The sequence below is a fragment of the Nothoprocta perdicaria genome, unplaced genomic scaffold (genome assembly GCF_003342845.1).
Source record: "Nothoprocta perdicaria isolate Ctin4 unplaced genomic scaffold, notPer1 scaffold_110, whole genome shotgun sequence".
Taxonomy (NCBI): domain Eukaryota; kingdom Metazoa; phylum Chordata; class Aves; order Tinamiformes; family Tinamidae; genus Nothoprocta; species Nothoprocta perdicaria.
The window spans coordinates 1,303,175-1,323,405 of record NW_020454206.1 but is presented as its reverse complement, the minus strand read 5'-3'; the positions used below and the strand labels follow the sequence as shown (position 1 = coordinate 1,323,405).

Sequence of the window (20,231 nt, the reverse complement as noted above, 5' to 3'; positions counted from 1 at the left end):
TTTCATCGCCGTTGCCTTGGGATAAACAGAGGAATCCAATCTCCAATCCTGTCAATCTGGCTTTTTTTGACCAGCGCTCATAGATTGAACATGAAAGAGGCAAGGGGCCTGAYTCTCAGCCGTGCGAGCCAGGTTGGCTCGATACGCTCATTTCCCACAAGTAGGAGATTGATGATTTGGTTTGCTAGTTTGTCCATTATCTCATGGGTTCTGCTCTTTTTTGTTTTAGAGGCTCCCTCCGCTTCCTTTTCTCTCCTGTTTTCTTTTCTGTGCGTGGCACTCAGCTGGCCTGCTCCACTCTCCCYGCCAGCTGCCTCCTCTCTCCTTTCCTTACCGTAAGTATCTTCTCTTCACTCCCAAGCCTTTGCCTGGTACCTGTGCTTATCCTAGCTCAGCTGCACGAGGTCTGCCTTTTCCAAGTCCACTTCCTCTACACCCTGTGTGTACTTGTTCATTAGAAGGGGATTTTTCTGCCTTTTAATTTTATTTTATTTTTAACGTGGCCTTTCCTCAGCAAGCTGAGGAGTTCACACCTCCCTAGTGTCTGCTTCCCAGATGGGTTAGCGCCGCCCAAGGGCAAGGGAGGGACGGGGAGGAGGCCGCAGTCCCGAGCGAGYGGCACCCGGCTCCCATGGGTGAGGACTCCTCGGAGCCGGAGGCTGCACGCAAGTCGCAGCGCTTCACGCAAGCACAGGGTGGTTGAGGTTGGAAGGGACCTCTGGAGAGCATTTAGTCCAACGCCCTGCTCCAGCTCCGCCCTGGCCTTCTGRGTGCCGCGGCCACGAGTGACATGGCCCGGATGGCGCTTCCCAGAACAGCCCCTTTCTTGCTCCTGCAAGAAGGAGTCACAGAGCTGCAGGGAGGTGATGCTCCACTGTGAGTGTGCAGGAGCCTGGCCAGCTGGTGCTTTCTCTTGACCCACTTGGACCGAACAGGGGAGCACCTGTTGTAGGGAGGGATTAACCTTGAGTTTGTGGTGTCTTGTGGGAATTCAGAAAGTTATTCTCAGATTTAACAAGGGGAACCTCATGGGCTATGTCCTCCATGAGTCTTTGGAACTCACTTGCTTTCTTGTCTTCCCATCTATCCTTTTTCCAAAATTTCTGTTTCCATTCCCTGTAGCCTGATTCACAGACCTTTCTTCAGCTCCTTTTACTTCTTCTCAGTCCCAGGCCATTCTCAAGTTTGTTTTTCTGTTCTCTTATGCCGAAATGAAACTTTATTTAAACTCAGAAAAATCCGGCTTTGAAGAGGTTACTTTTGACAATTTAAATTAAATAGTGGGAGCACTGGAGCTAAGATTAACAGCACTCCAAGTCCATTGTAGTCTAGGGAAAACRGATTTCCTAGTGTGCTGCTTCTCATCTAAATCAACATTTAATTTCTGAAAATGGTTAAGGCCATGACTGCAGTGTGGTGTGAAAGCAGCTGAACCAGGTCCAGGCACGAGGGACCAAATTTACCCACGAACCCGCAGCGTTGCAAACGAGTGTGCACAGGTGTTCAGCTTGAGTCTGTGCAGGCAGTTTGGCTCAACACGCAGTGTGGAAGGGCTTGGGACCTGCTGAGCCTACTCTGTTGTGCGAGGTTGACATGCAAGCACACTGCAAAATACCCATGATTTGAAAATCAACATTTGTGCATTTTGCGTCTCCGGCAAAGCAAGGTTACTCTAAACGTTTGAGAATGTGACCATGTGGTTTGAAATGCCCCTTGGACAATGTTGCGGGACCTGTCAGCCCTGATTTGGAGATGGTTCACGTGTACGTTTAGGACCCTTTAATCCAAGCAGCTATAAGCATGCCATAGATTTCTCTGCTAGCAGGAACTTTGCTAGCTTCCCTGAATCATAGCTTCAGATACAGGTTGGTGACACCAAATCACACCCTAGTGACACCACACAGCCCTAGCGACAGCGGTGTCCTGACCTGTGGAGTCACAGAGAGGAAACCACGGCTCGATTGCGTGACATGGAGGCTCCGGCCCTTTTTTTGGATGTGTTTTTGATGTGTGATCATCTTGTTTGCAGCTGACTGGGACGATACTTTTCATTGCCCTCTTGATTCTCTTTCTGCTGCTGGCTCTGGCTCTTCTTTGGTGGTTCTGGCCTCTTTGCTGCACAGTGGTAAGTACAGAATTTTTCTTTAGACTTTGTTTCTTCTCTGCCAAGTCTGTTGGACTGGGCAGTTGGACTTTTTTTTTTTTTTTTTCTTTTTCTTTTTACTTAATACTACTGTCTGGCTTGTAAGGCCATGATACAAGTGTTTTTTTTTTTTCTTTTTTTCTTTTTACTTAATACTACTGTCTGGCTTGTAAGGCCATGATACAAGTGTTTAAAGCACTTGTTTAATTCCTTTTGGTCCAGACTTTTTTGAGTATCACAAAGCCTGATTTTGACAGTGACTGAGAAATTAATCTTTTAATGATTTAAGGCAAGATTTGCAGAACGCAGAATTGTTAAAAATCTGGCCATTCAAAGCTTGTGAAGATGTCTCCAGTGAGTAGCTAAAAAGTGTGAGGAGAGAAGGTTAATCAGGTGTTAGGCAGCTCCAGCAGCAGCTGGATCCAAGATGTAGGAATTGTTACCTTAGGTTTAGCTCCTTGCTAAAAGTATCGTGCTGCTTCTCATTTCTTCATATAGCACTGGACCAAGTGGCTTGAGTCTGCAGGGTGTCATGGATTCTGTACTGTGCTTCCTTATGTGGCAAAGACAAGATCTAAATCTTCTTTAAAGTCAGTGTAATGTCTGGCACTAAGTACATGTGCTGCAAATGACAAACCAGCTGTCTAGGTCGTTTAAAATTTGCACCACTGGGAGAAACTCTGCCAACGATCTTCAAGAGTTGCATGCCACAATTTCTGCATGCCTCTCAAAAAAAAAATTGGTAAAATGCTATTGCTTTCATATTATTTGTTAAGCATGCAAGTCATAGGATTGCACATGGAGCGGARGGTTCTGGGCATTTCACAGGAGCCAGTTTTCTCCTGATAGGCCTGGGCCTCTGGTCTCTCTATTCCCATGCKTGGTGGCCCCATTGCTCCAAACTGGACAATGATATCTGTGAGTAACTAGTCTGCTGGCTCTGYCCAGGCATTACGGTGCTCTGTGCCATGAGTAATTGCAGTTATTTCAGTGAGTTTCTCACATRGGTGTTGCTTTGCAGGGTCAAATCTGGTGTTTGAAGAAGAGAATTGTAAATCAAATATATGGGTCATGGTGGAGGTGATTAGGTAGGATGTACGACAGCCTTGAGTTGCCCCTCTCCTCCTTCCTGCCACTGCCTGAGCTTGGCCCAGGTTTCTCTAGGGATACAGATGTATTGCTCAGGACAGGCTTTGAAATCTGCTGAAAAAGAGCATAGCAGTAATGCATGTGCTGTTACTGCCCTTTTTAGGTATAACAGATATTTTTATTTTTTATTTTTATWATTTTAATTTTTAATTTTAAYTTTTATTTTTCTTGGAAGCTGCAGACTGAGTGAATACCTTGCACTAGCTTGATAGCTGAATAGCGTAGTTAAGGCAGAGCTCCCAGACTATGGAGCTACTTAATGAGGTGCCGCTTGACTAATTGGATAGTTCCATGTGTGTGTTTAGCTTCTCATACATTTATTCTGTGCTTGTTGAAAGGCAGGGGGACTGAGGCAAGGGTTGAACGTGGGGGAGAGGAGCAGGGCAGCCTGTCTGGGATGTGGAGGGAGCAGCCCTGGGCTGTGGGTGAACCCTGCCATTAACCCGGCTCTCTCCTGTTCTTTGTATATCCCAGGTGATCAAGGAGCCGCCGCCGCCACCGCCTCCGGAGCCTGTGAGTGAGTTATTTTGGGCTGTTGCAGTGTCGGCAGCCGCTGGTGCTGCCCAGGAGGGTCAGTCCTGTAGGAGATGTAATGACATGTTGAGGGCTGCGAGAGGAAGCCCATCCGGCTGCTGTGTGTGCATATAGCAGCACTGCTTCCTTCCACGGAGAGAACAGAACAGCTGCCTCGTGCCGAGGTTCATAGCCCCACAGTCAAGAAGTAGGGAGTGAGGCCGACACACGGAACAAGGGGTGGCCATGGCCAYGTTCCTGGGGCTTTGGTGCGGGAGCCGGAGGCGGGAGCCTGCCCTGGCTGCACCTCGGCTGCGCTCGCCCTTCTTAGGATGTTCAGCTGTTCTCTGCTTAGGCTTTGGGCTCCTTCGAGGCAGGGTTGTGTTTAGCTGGGTTTGGCACGTGCCATACAGGGGCCTTAACCTCAGCAGAGGTATCGCTGTGCTATTGTGAAAAGACACAACAGTAATAAAAGCATCTCCAGAGTAAACTTAYGCCTTTCTTTATTCGTTTCCCAGACACAGACAGTTAACTCATGGAAAAATACTTGCCTAATCCACAAGAGAAGCATGCCGTTTGCTGCTAGCTTGCTGTAACTTGGCATGAGTATCAGGAGGCAACCACAGCTGCTGTTTGGAGGTTGCCAGAGGCCACTGCTACTGTCTCTGYGATGTTGCTGTTAATCCTGAGCAGCAGTACTGTGACAATTTTTACTTAGAACGTGCACCAAAAATCATGCCCCAGAATCGTACCTCTTTTTGGGTGACTGGTTTTGTCATGAGCTGTGCAATTGCAGCCATGCTGTAGAGCAGGATTCTCAGATGCTCTGGGATTATTCTCACTAGCAGAGGTAGTAAATCAGATCAGTCTTTTTGACAGTATRTCAGCTTCCAGAATTAGTACAGAATGCAGATGTTATCCATCCCTTTACTTGACCATGTCTTTATTCACTGTGGATGGTTGCTTTATTRTATGCAGCTTTAGCCTCCTATTGTACTGTGACCTGCTCTTTAGCTATTATAATCTGTTATTGCTATTATTAAATTGTATTTAGTTATCTGTAAAAACTTTTCTAAACAGCAATCATTTAAATTTTTGCAATTTCTAAAAGTGTATGTATGTGGTGGCTCTTGCTATATTGTATGTGGCTCTATATGTTTAATGCAGAGAACATAGGTATAACCCCTTTTTCATTCACACGAGTATAGGCCAGCACCGTTCCCTGTGTGGTGTCAGACAGGGTGCTGCTGTCAGGCTTGTCAGCACTGAAGGCTGCTGCACGTGAAGGCTTGAGATTTGTGCTGCATCCCATGGAAGAGGCAGGCTGTTATGTTTAGTACTTAAGTTCAAAATGAAGGGAAATGCGAATAAATTAAAACTGTTGATGTAATTCATCAGATACTGTCTTAGAGGTGGCACAAAATGGGAGGAAATTGATTTGTTTGTTATACTYTTMAAAAAAAAAAAAAAAAAAAAAAAACATGCCTTGCTAATAGTATAAGTATTCCTAACCTTAAAAAAAAAAATGCCACCACTCAACTCTAGTCTTGCCTGGAATTTGTTGGTGGAACTGACCCATGAACCTTAGCAGAGGGATCAGATGTCACTGAATAAGTTATGAAAACACCTTTCCTCAAAAGTATAATCTAGGAGTTAAGTGGAAAAACAAAGCCATATATTTTTAGAATTGTTACTGGCTTTTGGACTCTCAATTCCTTTCACATTCTAATGAAAACACATAGAATAACTTTGAAGAAATGTCACGCAGTAGTTTGTGCCCTTCTCTAGTGTTCGGATTTCGTTTGATTTCTCAGAGTGAAAGCAAAGTCATTCCAGGCAAGCTGTTTCTAAAATCCTATTTACAATGATGAAAATGAGTGGAGGGCATGATGCATGGCCAGTCCAAGAGCAGCAYCCAGGTCGGCATCCCCCCTTAGGGTGGTGTTTGGTTCTCTCTGTGCTTTTCCTAAGGAGGTGATGAATGCAAGTAGCATGGTCAGGATGCCAGGCCCCTGCCTCAGCTGTGGCCATCCGTGGGGCTGACATCCTTGGGGAGCATCGTGGCGTGGCCAGGAGCTGCCCTGGCCCGGTCACCTCTGCGGAGTGTTCCCAGGGTGCTTCAACCACAGCCATTTGCCAGCTTTCAGTTAAGCAAGAAAAGGAGGAGAAACGCAAAGTAACCTTGATTCAGACTCTCCCAYGTTCCAGAAGAAAAAATCTGCAGTCTTCATAATTGCAGGGCAAGAACTCTGGATCTGAGCTTCCTGCAGACTTGGAGATGTTCCAGTCTCCGTCCCCGTTCCAAGCTGTGCAGCTTGAGCGAGGCTCTACAAAGCATCAAGCAGCCCAGACTAACTGGTTACAGCTGCCACAGAAGAAGGGCCTGATGCACATGTTCAGAATTTCACAGTGGTATCTTTTTTTCCCTGTTAGGTGACATTAAGTTCTAAAAACACAATTAATAAATGATTTCTTTGGGTAAACTGATTGCCATGTTTTCTGCATAGTGTAGTGGCAAGCCAGTATAATGTACAATTCATCTCTACTTTGCCTTCCCTTAAAAGTCACTTGTGATTTTGAAGCTGAATGCATATTTGACTAAATAAAAGCAGCCTGGAAAGGGGAATAAGCAGTCCTCTCTGGCTTCCCTAGTTAAAATTGCAGCTGCAGAGACAAGAGACTTTTGTTTGTTGTCAGCATGAAAATGTAACACACAAAGCCAAGTATCCAAGGATCGGACCATGGGATGCTCACTTGTTTTCCATAGTTTATGCCATTTATGCGCATAGCAGCAGCAACATCTCCCTGTCTTTCCCATAGGAATCGGATGATGAAGATGGATTGCCAAAGAAGAAATGGCCAACCGTGGATGCCTCTTATTACGGAGGCCGAGGTGTTGGTGGAATTAAGAGGATGGAGGTATTTGCTTAATGTTTTGGGGTTTATTTTCTGGTTTTTTTTTTTCTGTTGCAAAAATTAAAGCATTTAGTTTTAAATTTTAGCAATGCATTTCATATGGTTTCTACTCTGAGGGAGTAGACACAGGAGTTTAATTTTGGCCTGACCACATGATTGCACCTGCCGACCAAGTAGGCAGACATCAAGCTGTCATCATTTGCATCCATAATTAATTGAGCCTAGCATTATTAGTAGGAGCAAATTAACAAGTTCAGAAGTGGGATAAGCACCAAAGGAAGTTTTAATTTACTGGATTAAATCCTTCAGCTGGTGCAGTGGGGTCCAGTCCTCTTGACTCAAGCAGAAGTAAGCAGATTTTGAGCATTTGAGGGTAGCAGCAGTTTTTCTGAGAATTAAAACCAGTGATTTTTTCAGTTGAAYACTAACTCCCAGTGCACTAAAGATTTGCCTGGAGAAAATTTTATTCTTTTTCTTCYATAGCGAAATTGGGAAATAAATGAAATTTTACCATGGGACTCGTTCCCAAGACAGACTGAAGGTGTAAAATAAGGCATTACTGTGGAAGAAATGTGCCTTGTGCCACTGTGTGGCATGTGTGTTCCAGGGAGCCAGASGATAAGGCAGTAATCAGATGCTAACACCTGGAAATTGGCATAATGTAATTCAGTTTAATATTCCCAGCTGTGGTTAATATAAGGCCAGAAACTGGYACTTTGTGATGTATTTTAGGGATGTCACACCAAAAACTGGATTAGATTAAAAACTAGCTGAGCCAGCTATAGGGATGTGAGCCAAATGAGGATCTAGACCAAAGTGACGCTACCAAAGTGGAAGCAGTTGTTTCTCAACACGTCCCTGCAAATCTGCACTTGGTATACTCTAATATTCCTGTGCCATTTGCCTCTGGAGACTGTCACTCTGGATGCTGAGCTGCTCCATGGATCACACAGTGCCCTCGAATGCAGGGACATGTCTCCTTSTGACTGTGCCAAATTGCAAAAGCTGAATTTCAGCATAAAATAGGTAGTGTATTGTAGGTGAGCGTAAAGCTGCTGTCCTCTTATGTGGCTAYACCAGGTCTCCTAGCAGTAGCTGCACAGCCAGCTTGGAGCTGCTAGGAAGCTTGGAGCTTGGAGCTCTTTAGAAGCTTTTCAAGTACTTGTCCATGGACTTCTTATTTCTCCCCCCCACACTTTTGAACTAAATAACAGGAGCTCCTTAGACCTAGCTGTAGAAAACGTTGTGGGTTTTTTCAGCTGATGTTGCTGCCTGCTTTTTGAAAGACAGTGGGAAGTATTTTACAACTGTGTCCTACYCTAGCAGAGTGCTTCAGCTTTCCCTTGGAATTGAATCTTGATCTGTCCTGGATGTTGTGACTCCACCATGATCTTATGTTACCAAAAATGTGAATGCTGATAGTTGTAGGATGGTTTTGAGAGAAGTTATTTCACTCTTAAAGGTTTCTCAGATTACAGTGTTTCYCAGATTACAGTAGGATTTAGATGCCTTTGTGAATTTGACTTCATCTCTAGTGGCATCTGGGCCGTCTAATGGGACTTACTTTAATATCTGTGAAAACCACATACTGATGGGGACTGCTGAAGTGTCTTTACTTATAATGTGCTTTCCTGGCTTCAGGTGAGATGGGGAGACAAAGGATCAACTGAGGAAGGAGCAAAACTGGAGAAGCCCAAAAATGCCATTATTAAGTTGCCAGAGCAGGAGTATGAGCCGTGGGAACCGAAGCCGAAAAAGCCTCACGTGAGAAAACCCCCTTCTCAGCGGAAATGGTACACGCCGATCAAGGTAACGTCTGCCTCCCCGGCTGGATAGGGGAGCAGAGATCTTCTTCCCTAAGCTCAACCTTTCTTCTGGGGAACGTTTGAATAGAGAAATTAGAGAAATTTGCTTTTGCAATCTACTGGGGGCTCCTATTCAAGGCAGTGCCCTTGAATGCAGCATGCAGAGGTTCGAGTGAAGCCCTCGTTGTGCTTGCACTGTGGCAGTGGCCTCAGGCTGCTTTTCCCTTGCAGTTCAGCCACAAGATGTAGTATTTGATTTTGGCCAAATCACTTGCCCTCTGTGTGCTTTTTCATCCTTTTTCTCCCGTGTCATTATAGTATCTGATGTCTCCCTGTCTCTGAAGTCTGTATCCTCACGCAACCCTTGAGGAGCAGCCATCTCCAGTGGCAGGCAGGGAAGCTAAAGGCCGCGTGAGTGACATGCCGTGCTCGCCCAAGGAGCTGGTGGCAGCCTCCCAAACCAGTGCTTAGTGCAGGGTCCACCTCCCCACCCTTGCAGATGACTTTCACAGGACTTCAGTTTATTGTTTGGAAACTACTTGTGATTTTTAAAGCGTGCATAGGTAGCTTGGTAGGTCGTCTTTTCGGCTGCTTACCCACGCTATGCTTAGTGTCCAGTCCAGTGCAGCAGACAGATTTTTGTTATCCTGCCTTTGCGGACGTGGCACCTTCCTAACTAGACTGCTGGGAGTGCTGCTCACGTCAAACCTCAGTCACCCTGTGTGTGTCCCAGCTGGGTCGATTTGGCCAGCACAGGTCAGAGACACTTTACCTGCTGGACACATGGCTCTCACTGTCCAGACAGGCACTACACAGAGAACCAAGGGCTCAGCAGCCAGTTTTGTGCAAATACTTTTAACAGAGAAGGGTTTGGTCGAGTCATGCGGTCATTTAAACTCTGTTGTTATCTGAAGCCTTCTTGGGTCACAGCAGATGTTTCTGTTCCAGGGCAAGCTGGATGCACTGTGGGCTCTGGTTCGGCGAGGCTACGATCAGGTGTCTCTTATGAGACCGCAGCCAGGGGATAAGGTAAGACACACTGCCCCAGCACTTCTCTGTTAGCAACAGCGTTGCTCTTCCCACCTCCCACCCCCTGTCCCGCTGTTTCGGATTATTTCTGGTCACTGTTGTTACCTTTCTTTGTGTTTGTGCGCTTGTCTTGTTCCATATTACCCTAAAGCTAAAAATTCATCATCAAATCTGGAGATTTCAACATGAGTTCAGGTGTTTGCTGGAGCATATTTTTAGAAGTATCACCCCAAAAGGTTGACAAGAATGTCTCCATTGAGATGCCCAGAGCAACCAAAGTAGAAGTTGGGGGCTGCAGCACTGTATGAGCATCTTTTCGTCACTCRAGGTTCTTTGCCTTGATGTCCTGGGCATAAATGTGTGGGAGTCAAGGGATGGATTCTGTATTTATGSGCTCTTTTAGGTTTTTGTTTAGAAAATGCAGTAGTAGTTTCACTAAATGTTCTTACCCAAATGCAAAAAGCACTCTGCAGATTGAGCAAGAGGCAAGTGGTTCCTAATAAGAGAAATAGTGAACTGTACAGGTGATGAAGAAACAAATTGTAGAAAATTTAACAGAGAACAGAGTTCTGTGCTGAGGCACATTTTTCTCTTATATCATGTACATAGGCAGAATAGTTAATGCCTTGGTAAATTCTCTTGGCTAAAAGGTAGGTTAGGACTGTAGCTTGGAAGCTGCTGGAGACAAGTGGTAACCTGGCCCTGTAATCTCCCAAAGAGCAGTTTCTACAGTGCCCTGTTCATTTGAATTTCGCTGTAGAATTGGGATTTTTTTGCAAAAGAAATAGTTTAAAAGGGAGAGATTTTTTTCTGCGTCTTTCAGATCTGTGTGCTTGTCTGTCTGTGCTCTGCCTCTGGGTTGCAGTAGCTCAGATAGGGGCTGTCTTACAGTTTCCCCATGTGAGCCTTGCATCGTTGCAGCTCTGCACTTTTTATTTCTGGGGGAACAGCTCTCCGAGAGAGAGAGAGAACTGCCACATTGAACTGTTTCACCTTCAAATTTGACTTCCTGCAGCAGAGCCTTGAAGCAGGAGGATCAAGCTAAGAGGGTACTATTTTTCCCCTTTCTATAACCCCATCTTTGGCCAGAATCTATATTTTTCATCACCGTTGCTCTCAGGAGAAAGAGGTCTAGTTAGAGCAGTAGGGGCCATGAAGTTCATTTTTTGGGGATGGGARTGGGGTGCAGGCCCTCATGCTGGGCTTGTCTGCCTGGATGAATTTCAGTCTTAACACCAGGCTTGGAAGGTAGCTCTGATCAGCATCACTTAGGGCAACTGAGTTGCATTCCTCATGTCTTTGACAAATGACTAGTTATTTGCTGAGCACCTCGTCCTCAGGATTTAAACTTTGAGGTCTTCCGTTTTGCTGTTGGTGTGTGAAGGAGCCGAGAGAACAAACTCGGCTTCCTATGTGACTTTGTAAAACGGTCTTTTAACTCCTTTTATTAGGCTGCGTTTTGCTAGGCAGCTGTGCCTGAGACACCTTATTTACTTTTTAAGCACGATCTAGAGCTTGTGAATAGGCTCTTTAGGCCCAGCTGTATTTTGATAGCACTAACATTGTATAATATGAATCTATCCTCTGCCTTTCACTTGCTTGGTTGGTGCCTTTCTATCGGTGCCGAGTACAAGAGAGTCTCTGTTAGCCGGAGCGGCCAAGAAACATGCAGGGGGCTGGCTCGGAACAGGGATCCTCAGTTACTCTCCTTCCAGCTCTGCCATGGGGAGGAGAAGGGAGTTAAAAAGAGGTTATGTAAAACAGACCAAGCTGAAGGATTATTGTATTAGGGGGAGCATCAGAAAATCAAATGTACATCTGGGGAAAAGGGTGGAAAGAAACCTATTGAGTCAGATTGGGCGGAAGAATAGGATAATCTCTGTTCCCTGCTCTGTGAAACCGACTGAGGCCAAAGAATATTGAGAGGGAGTAAGAAAGGGACTTGCCTTCATTCTGCTCTGGAAGTGAAGGGCATCACAGCCCTGCATTTCATGGAGAAAGCTAGCACAGAAAAGAGCAGAGATGAGCATTATGCGCTTGACTTTTCTTGCAGCAATCCCCCAGGCCCAAATTGTCYGTAATTTTGTAGTCATCTGGGGTTGGTCAAGAGAACTTAAATCTCAGGAGGCAAAAAGAGCTCAGAGTTGTTGGGAGGGATGCGTTTGCAGCTCAGAAAATTCCAGAAATTAGTTAAATTACACTGTAACTGAGGGGAGGGAGTATCAGTGGTGCAGGGTGTTTCCCGCTGGGAAAGAATAGTTCACCAAAGTTAGCGTTTTCCAATGTGTTCTATAGCATAAAAAAAAATATATATATATTTCAATTATTTCATCTGAAGTTGTGTTATCTTTTTGGAGCCATTGGGGGAAATCATGGCGAACCATTCTTTCTGCATAATGAACCTACACATTATAGAGAAAGAACATTCTTAAAAAGAATTCTTAAAAGAGCTGCCAGCAGCAGCTCTGATGCCCCTTCCCCTGGGGCTGTGCCCACAGTGTGTATCTGGGGGCTGTGACCTGCTCCAACTCCTGTCTCTGCTCAGCATCACGGCCTCGCCGCTGATATTGGCCCTTCCTGCTCCTCAGGAAACAGTCACGTTAGAGTTTGGGAACTGCTCRGATGTGCCTGTCTTGCATTTTTAAAATACAGAAATACAGCCCATAGAAACTGCAGCAGCGGGTGGGCAGTGGGCAAGAGGCCGAGTTAGAGAGTGGGGCAGGTTCTCAGCAGCCTCTGTGCAAGGGAACTTTCGAGCGGATCCTGCAGGCCTCCYGAGTCAGAACGAGGGCTGTTGGACACCAACAAGTAAACTCTAACAGCTCCGATTTGCACGGAGTGGAAGGTGAGGTGCTGCTTTCAAATGGTCTGCTTAGTTGCTGCTTTCAGCAAATTCATTCCRTTTTGCATTTCAGCACATACTGTCACAGGAAATTCTTGGAGTCTCGGTTTACCAAAAACCTCAGACAAAAAAAAAAATTTTTTTTTTTTGCCTGGCAGAATCGCTCTTGTTTACTTTAAGCTTTAGAAAGCAATCTCATTTATTTAGCCACAAAAATTACCTGCAACAGAGCACGAGAGATGGGGTTTTGTTGTTACCATCATCTTGCATACCCGTGGGACTTCACTTAGAAATAAGCAATACTTTGCCAGTATTATTCTGTAGCTTATGCATGCAAAGCTTCTCCTGGGATAAGGGGCTAGAAGCAAATTTTTCTACAATAATCTGAAGGATGAAATTAACCTTTTTTTTTTTTCCCCTCATTCCCCAAAACTGAGGGGGGAAAAAAAGGCTGATGCACAGTCAGAAATGAAGGACCCGGAGCTGCTGGTCGTGCTACAAGTCAGGAGTACAGGGTTGATTCAAGTCCTGACCATAGCGTCGCTCTGCAGCTTTGAGTAAGCCACAGAAGCTGGGGTTGAAAACACATCGGGAGAAGATGCAGATTTGGGACCTTTGTTGCGTGGTCCTTTTCCAAGACACCGCTCGCGTGGTGGTGTTTGTGTTTGTTAGTGCTCTGCAGATCTGATCACCATCAAATTTGGGYCAGTCTTTACAGTGCTGCCCTTAACATTGCGCACCTCGTCTTTTCCAGGCGCAGAGTAATCATGAGAACACAGTCCTTAACCTCCCATACAGCTGTGAGGGTTAATTAATGYCTGCCAAGCATGCGAGGCCCCTCAGATGAGAGGTGGGACACCAAGACGATGGATTATTAATGACTAGTAATTATTTCCTGGCTGCTGCCCACAGGTGGTCAGCAGCCCCACTGCAGCCCCCGGGGGCGCAGCGGCCGCCTGTCACCGCTTGCTGCCTGCCCACATACCAGTGCTATTTGCAGCTCATGCTAATTATTCTTTTCAAGGCTAAGTAATGGCCTTTAATAGGCTTCCCTGCCACTTGCTCCGAGATGTGTTGTAATTGCCCAAGTAGTAATTGGCAGGGCTACAGGGGGTGCTGGAAAGGCAGCACTGTGCTCCTTCAGAGCGCATTCATCAGAGCGCTCTGCCTGATGCTCGGGCTGTTCTCCCTCTGCTTAACCTTTCTGGAGCCAATTACCTTCATAAACTGCTGAAAAATTAAAGAGACAGGGGACAGCGCCTGYCACAGTAGGTGATCTTAGTTTGTCACTTTAGATGAAAATGAGACACATGGAGCACCYGTGTAACTGCATTATTTTTTCCTTTTTTCTTTCCTTTCTGTGGAGGAGACCAGTATGTGTACGGCTCCGTTGTGCTGTAATAGGCACAGAACAGGGGGGAAAGGGTCCCTGGTGAGGGGCCAGTGCCCTGATCCAGTTCCCAGGACGTGCTGAGCTCTGCAGCTGGAAATGTGCAGTCAGTGACYGATGAGTTTCCTGCCCTGCAGGAGAAGCCCAGGTTGTGGCATTACCTCTCACTCGTGCCGGGGTCACGTCATTTCTGATATGGGAGAAGACCCCACAAACGGGCCTCGAGGGTAGACGCTGCCTGTTGGTCCTTGCAAGCCAGGGTGCCCTCGGTCCGAGCAACCCCACGAGGCCCTGCTGCAGCAGGTGTGGTTTTTTAAGACAAATGCATGAATAAAAGTGCACCTGCACCCTGGGGCTGCGTGTGCAGATCCAGGAGGCACACGGAGACRTTTGTGGCAGCCACTATATTACCTGGTTTCTTGGCAGCACCCTTAGGTCGATGCTAAACTGCCCTGTTTCTTTGGGACTGCTGGGACCTCTGCAGCTTGCATTGCCCTCTGAGCTGCATCGCAGTCCAGAGCTTAACCTAACCAGCCCTCCTTAGCTCATGTATGTCTTCTAGTAATTGCACAGGGGTCTGTTTACCAGTGTACAAAATCAGTAATTCCCTCACTTCCTCCAGGGTTGTTTTAGCTYTAGAAATAAAATGCACTATTCAAGATCTGGGTATTATTGCTGTCGCTCATACTGAGTTGTTATCCTGAACGTCAGTTAACTAAACACCAAAGGATACCCTATCTCTGCTTTCTAAAGAGAAGCTGTAATTCTTGTAATTCTGGATGCCTCTCTTCTTATATAAACTACTGTGGTTTGTGTTGTGGTACCAGAAGAAAACCCAGATCACTGTCTGCTGTTGTCCATGTGTGACAGAAAGATACTACCCAACCTGAAGGGCTTACRATCTATGCCCATTAAGTCACTTAAGATTATGCTGATGTTTATGTTCAAAGCAAGATGAAAATCCTCCAATTTTAAATGCCAGTCTTAGTCTCAGATGTGTGCAGAAAGCCCTGCTGGAATTACAAGACTGTTGTGCMTTTGTTTGCCACAAAATCTTTGGTGGTTTCTGCTGCATTTTAAGATCTTTCTGCTTTTTTCCCCCAAGTGAAAATATTGCTTTCCCTCTCCCTTTGGGGTTTCTTCTAGGGAATATAATCACCTAAGTAGAAACTCAAGTCTTCACTGGTTGATGACTTTCAGGCTTGGGCTAGATGGGAATTTTGAAGTGAAGCCTGCAAGAGAGCTGTCCCACTTCAGCGCTCAGGGCACTTGGAGCAGAGCTTTGAGGAGCAGTGAAAAGAGCTGCATTTGCTTCTCTGTGCAGCTGGGAGACTGCTCCATGTCAGTGGTCGACTGAGAGGGTTTGCAGTGTTGTGYTCATAAAAAATTGCTGCTTCAAAACCCAGAACTGGCGCTGGATGGGCTGGTTAAGGTGCATAAGGGAAACGTGGTAGGGATMTATTTGCCCCGAGTGCTAGATCTCTATAGCATACTTAAAATAGGAAGGAGAGGACTTGAATGCCAGGACTTGAACGCTTGTGTTGCTTCCCTGGTGCATTAATTCCCAGACGCAATGAAGTAGTTTTGTCCCAAAGAGCTCTTCAACTCAACTTAAAATAAAAGCTTTTGGAAGAGGGAATGTTTTCTGTGCTTTATGACTATGTCAGCTCTGTTACTGACTGAACTAAGCCTTACCCAAGGAGAACAAAGTTCTTGCAAGACAGACCAAGAGAGGAACGTGGGAACTGCTTGTTCTAGGTAGCAGCAGAGCCACTGCAGGACCAGCCAGACACAGGGATTAGGCATTTGTATCTCTGCTTCTGGCCCCAAACACTGGGAAAAGGAACAAAAAGGGAGTTTGTGTGATGGGCCAAGATCTTAATTTTGGCAAGAGACAAGAAAGAATAAACATTTTCACCAGAAATCTCTCATGAGAGTCTCCAGCATTATACCCTCMGTGTAAAGGGACTTGTGCTCATCCTCTGTGCACAGCACAGTCCCTGCTTGCTCCTGAAGAGACAAACAATTCCCTCCGGAAAGCACGATGACGTTTAATTACAACTTGAGCGAGATTGTTACGGTCCTTTGTGGCTTCCTTTGCTTCTTCTAGCAAGCTGCCAATACCTCAAGGCTAGGCCTGTTGCCCCCAGAAGACGTTTGTTGCTCTTGTTGCTATGCTCTGAAGACCACCCCCTTATAGGTGATGTCCACATGCAGCCTCCTTTTCCCTGAATATGCTAAGGGGAAGAGAAGGTCTTTTGCAAACAGCCACTGTTTTCTGTGGGTTTTTCATTTTCTTGAACCACACTGCAGTCTGGTCAGCATTCAAGTGGGGAAATGTGTGGTGCTGTGGTCACAGCAAGGGATGTGAATCATGAGTCCTGACCTTGGAAATGCTGGTTCTTTTCCCAAGTTGCTGGATGACCTTGGGCAGATGACATGACCTGGTAATGTCTGTCCTCACTTCCTTCCCACTGGAAGCCTGTTCCAAAAAGGTTGGCAGCGAAGAGGAAGGCAATATATTTTTACTTTGTGAATACACGTTTAGGTTAGGTGTAGAATTACAGGATGAGAAAGGTATTTTCATCAGATTTGGATGGAGTTTAGTCTAGGGAACTTGGAGATCAATGGTGAATATAAAATTTGACTTTTAAACTTTAGCCATCTTTGTACCCATTGTCATCTATTTCTGATCTGTTTGCTGCTTTGGGGTTTTTTTTAGGGCTCAAATCGGATCTGCAGTGTGAGTTTCTTCAACCACAGTCTCAGCAAGGTCCAAGACATGTGATGTTTTGTGCATTCCTGCAGGAGATCCTGTGATTCTGGCCATTCTTTCAGATGTCTCAGGCCATTGCTGCAGTTGTCTTCTAAGCTTAGGCTGGAAACAGCAGAATCAAGCTTGATGGAAATTACTAGTAGCCTTGTCTTCAAGTCTGATGGATTCTGTGTCACACGCTGCCTCATCCTTTCCTTATGTTCCTAGCTGGAAATGTGGCACCAGGCATGCTAGAGTTACAGAGTAAGGATGTGCAGGATACTGCAGCTATTAACATTACTGCAGGACAGACCCTATCTGTGTTGCCATTTTGTAGTGGATCTGGGCAGCATTTTCCCAGTAACTGTGTTTTGGCTGAAACTTGCTTGTTTGGACTGTCTGCAAATATTCAAGCTGCTCCAGGCCTGCTATCCTAATGACTAATCCCCTTGAGTCCTGTTCCTTGTCCTTACCATCATCATGGCTTTCACAAAGCTGTGACTCCCTTGGCCTAGTGAGCTCGGCCTGTACCTGAATTTGCCTGTTGATGTGTCTTGTAGCATTTGCTGTTTCGATTTTTGGATTTTATTTTCATTTTATTTATGTATTTATCAGAGAGCTAAAGTAAGGTGGTATTTGCATTGAGGAGGCCAGAAGCCCTGGTGGTTCCCTCCTCACCCCACCACTGCTGGTGGAGGAAGCTCCCTAGCTCCTGGTGCTCCCCTTCGCCTCTCTGAGAAGGACTAGCATCTCTGCTCTCAGTTTTCCTGTTCTGGCAGCAGTATGGGCAAGCCTCCATGTCACCATAGCATTAAAGGTGTGACCAAGTGCCACCGTGGCTAAGGACATATATTTCAGGGCATTACTTTTGTCCATGTATGTGCTAGGCCAACAGGTTGTACCTTCAAACGTGTCAGTARCCAAAGGCCTTGCTTTGCTGTGCTTCACTGTGGGGCTGTGCTCTGCTCCTGTCTCCATGCAGCTGCCATCCCCTGTTTGCTACTTAGGCATGAGGCTGTTTGAACCCAGGACTAACTTTCTGTGCTGTGTTTCTCTGGAGCTTCCCACAGTGAGCTGGTGACGGTGGCTTAGTTCCAATGGTAGCGTGAGAGAAAAGGCACGAGAGTTGCTTTAAGAAGTGTCCTTRCAAATTGTGTCAAGGATCCAGACATGCCTTTGATRCTGCACTTCCAAATATCACTGCACSTTCCTGCTGACAATGGTGTTAAAGCTCCCGTTGCAGCGTKAGGTGCGTCCGGGGCCCGGTACGCGACACCTTTGGCAGTGCCATGGCGCGCACTGGGCTGCCCGCAGCTTGTGGCCGCCTCGGGGATGGTCCTGGTGCCCTCATCGCTTCGTAATTTCTGTTTGAGCTCTCACGTGTGCCCAAGGCAGCTGTAGGGCCCGGATGGAACAGTGTAGGAGTGACTGGTAATCTCCAATATAGTGGTTTTCCTCTCCTTCTAAGAACTCCAAAACTCTCCGATAAAAGGAGGGACTGGAGGTGCTCTCGATTTACATATCAAGGGGCCAGATAAGGGACTGGATAAGGACTGGATAAAGAAAGGGATGAATTGAATTTCCTTTTAAAAAGTAATACTGAAGGAACTAGTATCGTATTCTCGGTGTTGGATGCCATTACTTTATGTATTGAGCCTTAGCATCTAAAATCCCCTTCTTGTCAGTCAGTGCCTTTCTCAGCTGTTCCTGGGTTTGGATTACCATCATTTAAAGTGTTAATTCTGAACTTCCAAATAGATTACTCAGAAAGTAACTATTGACAAAGAAGGATTTTTTTAAACTTGCAGATATTTAAAAAGCCTCACTCCTAGACTCCAATGCAAGCAAGTACTTATAGTTTTTATTTTGATACTTAATAACTGAATCTGGCTATATAAAAAAACTACAAGTTAATGAATTAAGGCCTAAAATACTATACAATAAATTATATTGTGATCAAGATTAATATAACTATAAATATAAATTATATATTTATTGACAGAATGATCAGCCACCAAATGGCTACTCTGGAAATCTCTCACTTATCCAGTACTTTATCCTTCAGCAAAAAGCAATGTGTCAGCTGCAAATGTAAGAGTAACTAGTGAAAGTTATTTGAACGTGCCTGAAAACCAGCAGGCAGGCTTGTATTTTATGTGGCAAACTGTTTCGGTGGGTCACTAATTTCCAGCCTGTATGCTGCGGGGTAATCAGTGCAATTCCCAGGAAATTGGTGAAGGTTTTAATGAGCCATGACATGTCCAGCGTGAGGCAGCGCCGTGTGCGGAAGCGTTCAGCAAAGCCTGGTTCACATGGACCCTGGCTCCTTAGGAGCCAGCTGCTAAGCCTGGTACCAACCCAAGGAATCGGAAGAGTGGGAATCCTGGGCCTCCTCGGATCAGCTCTTTCTCTTTAAAATTACTGTATCCATAATCTGCCTCACTCATAAATCTAGTGAGCAGGCTTCCCACGCTGTTAGTGCTTTAGGATATTCAGTTTAGGTGCATGGGCTAAAATGTTTTTCTTTTGATCACCGTCTTCTGATTTTTTTTCCCAAGATTCAGCTTTCCCAAAAGTCAAAGCAGACCTGGCCCAAACTTGTTGACCACAAAAGCTTTGCAACCCCCTTGGATTCTGGATGTTTGGATCAAAACCTTCAGCCAGCTAAACTGGCTCTGACTTTTTCCGTAGCCTAGCTCTCAGATATCTTCTGTTGCCTTGTGATGTTGCATTATTCTGTATGTCTTACATTTTGCAGGTAGCATAAAAAGCTGGCTGTATTCTTTGTGAGTTTTCAGACTCCAATTTCTTGTTGAACTAGTGACAGATTTTTAGGAAGCAAAGGGAAATGTTCACAAACCATTCCTATAACAAACTGGGGGAGAGTCACTCCAGATAAAACACAATAGCATAGATAAAGCAAACTGGAGAGAAATTTGATTTCACTTGAACCTGAAAAAATTATGATAATCTCAGATTTCAGTGTCCTAAAAAACTCTGGCATAGATGGCATGGACAGGTGAGGCAGCATTTGATTTTTGTTAAATATGAGGATGTATTAAGAGGAATGGAGCAAGGTGACAGCTAGTGACGGGAGATAGGGTGGATTTTCAAAATCCTTTTTGCTGAAGTGCTCTTGGTGTATTGGGTGAAGAGATTTGCTGCTAGGGAAAGATGTGCTGAGCATTATCATCAAAATAGCCCAGAAAAACTGGAGAGGCTTTCAGGGCTATCCTCCCTTCCTTCCCCCTTTACAGCACACACAAAAACGTCTTCTAGGCGGTGGAGGAGGCACTGCCTGGGAATACCAAGTGCGGAATGACACATGGGATCACGGAATGACACATGGGATCGTTAGCTGGGATAAAAGCTGCAGTGGGGCAGGGCACACCCCGCTGCTTCGCTATATGTACCTTTTGAAAAGCCACATTGGCAAGCGGGGCAACAAGGGCCGGACATATGGGCCGGGGAGCRTGTGCAGCTGGAGGCGGAGGGCGGGCGGGCGCCGGTCCATCTGGCGCCGCGCGGAGGGCCGGAGCGCGGGCGCTGCCCGGAGCAGGGCGCGCGGGCAGGTCCCGCGTGCGGCGATGCCGCTCCGTGCGCGGCCCGGCCCCGCACCAGCATCTGCTTCCCAGGGAGYGAAGCGGCTCCCGGCAGCTGCTGTGTGAGGCCGAGAGCACCGCGGCGGT

The 20,231-nt window shown here is 46.0% G+C and overlaps 1 protein-coding gene across 1 annotated transcript in view; it reads left to right on the top strand.

Annotated features, from left to right (window-relative positions):
* ANTXRL (ANTXR like) overlaps positions 1-20,231 on the top strand; it is a 49,349-nt gene that overhangs the window by 26,197 nt on the left and 2,921 nt on the right. The window contains exons 13-17 of the mRNA XM_026050840.1: positions 2,030-2,125; positions 3,767-3,805; positions 6,626-6,724; positions 8,363-8,530; positions 9,475-9,555. Coding sequence (XP_025906625.1) covers positions 2,030-2,125; positions 3,767-3,805; positions 6,626-6,724; positions 8,363-8,530; positions 9,475-9,555 — 483 coding nt within the window. The remainder of the gene's footprint in view (positions 1-2,029; positions 2,126-3,766; positions 3,806-6,625; positions 6,725-8,362; positions 8,531-9,474; positions 9,556-20,231) is intronic.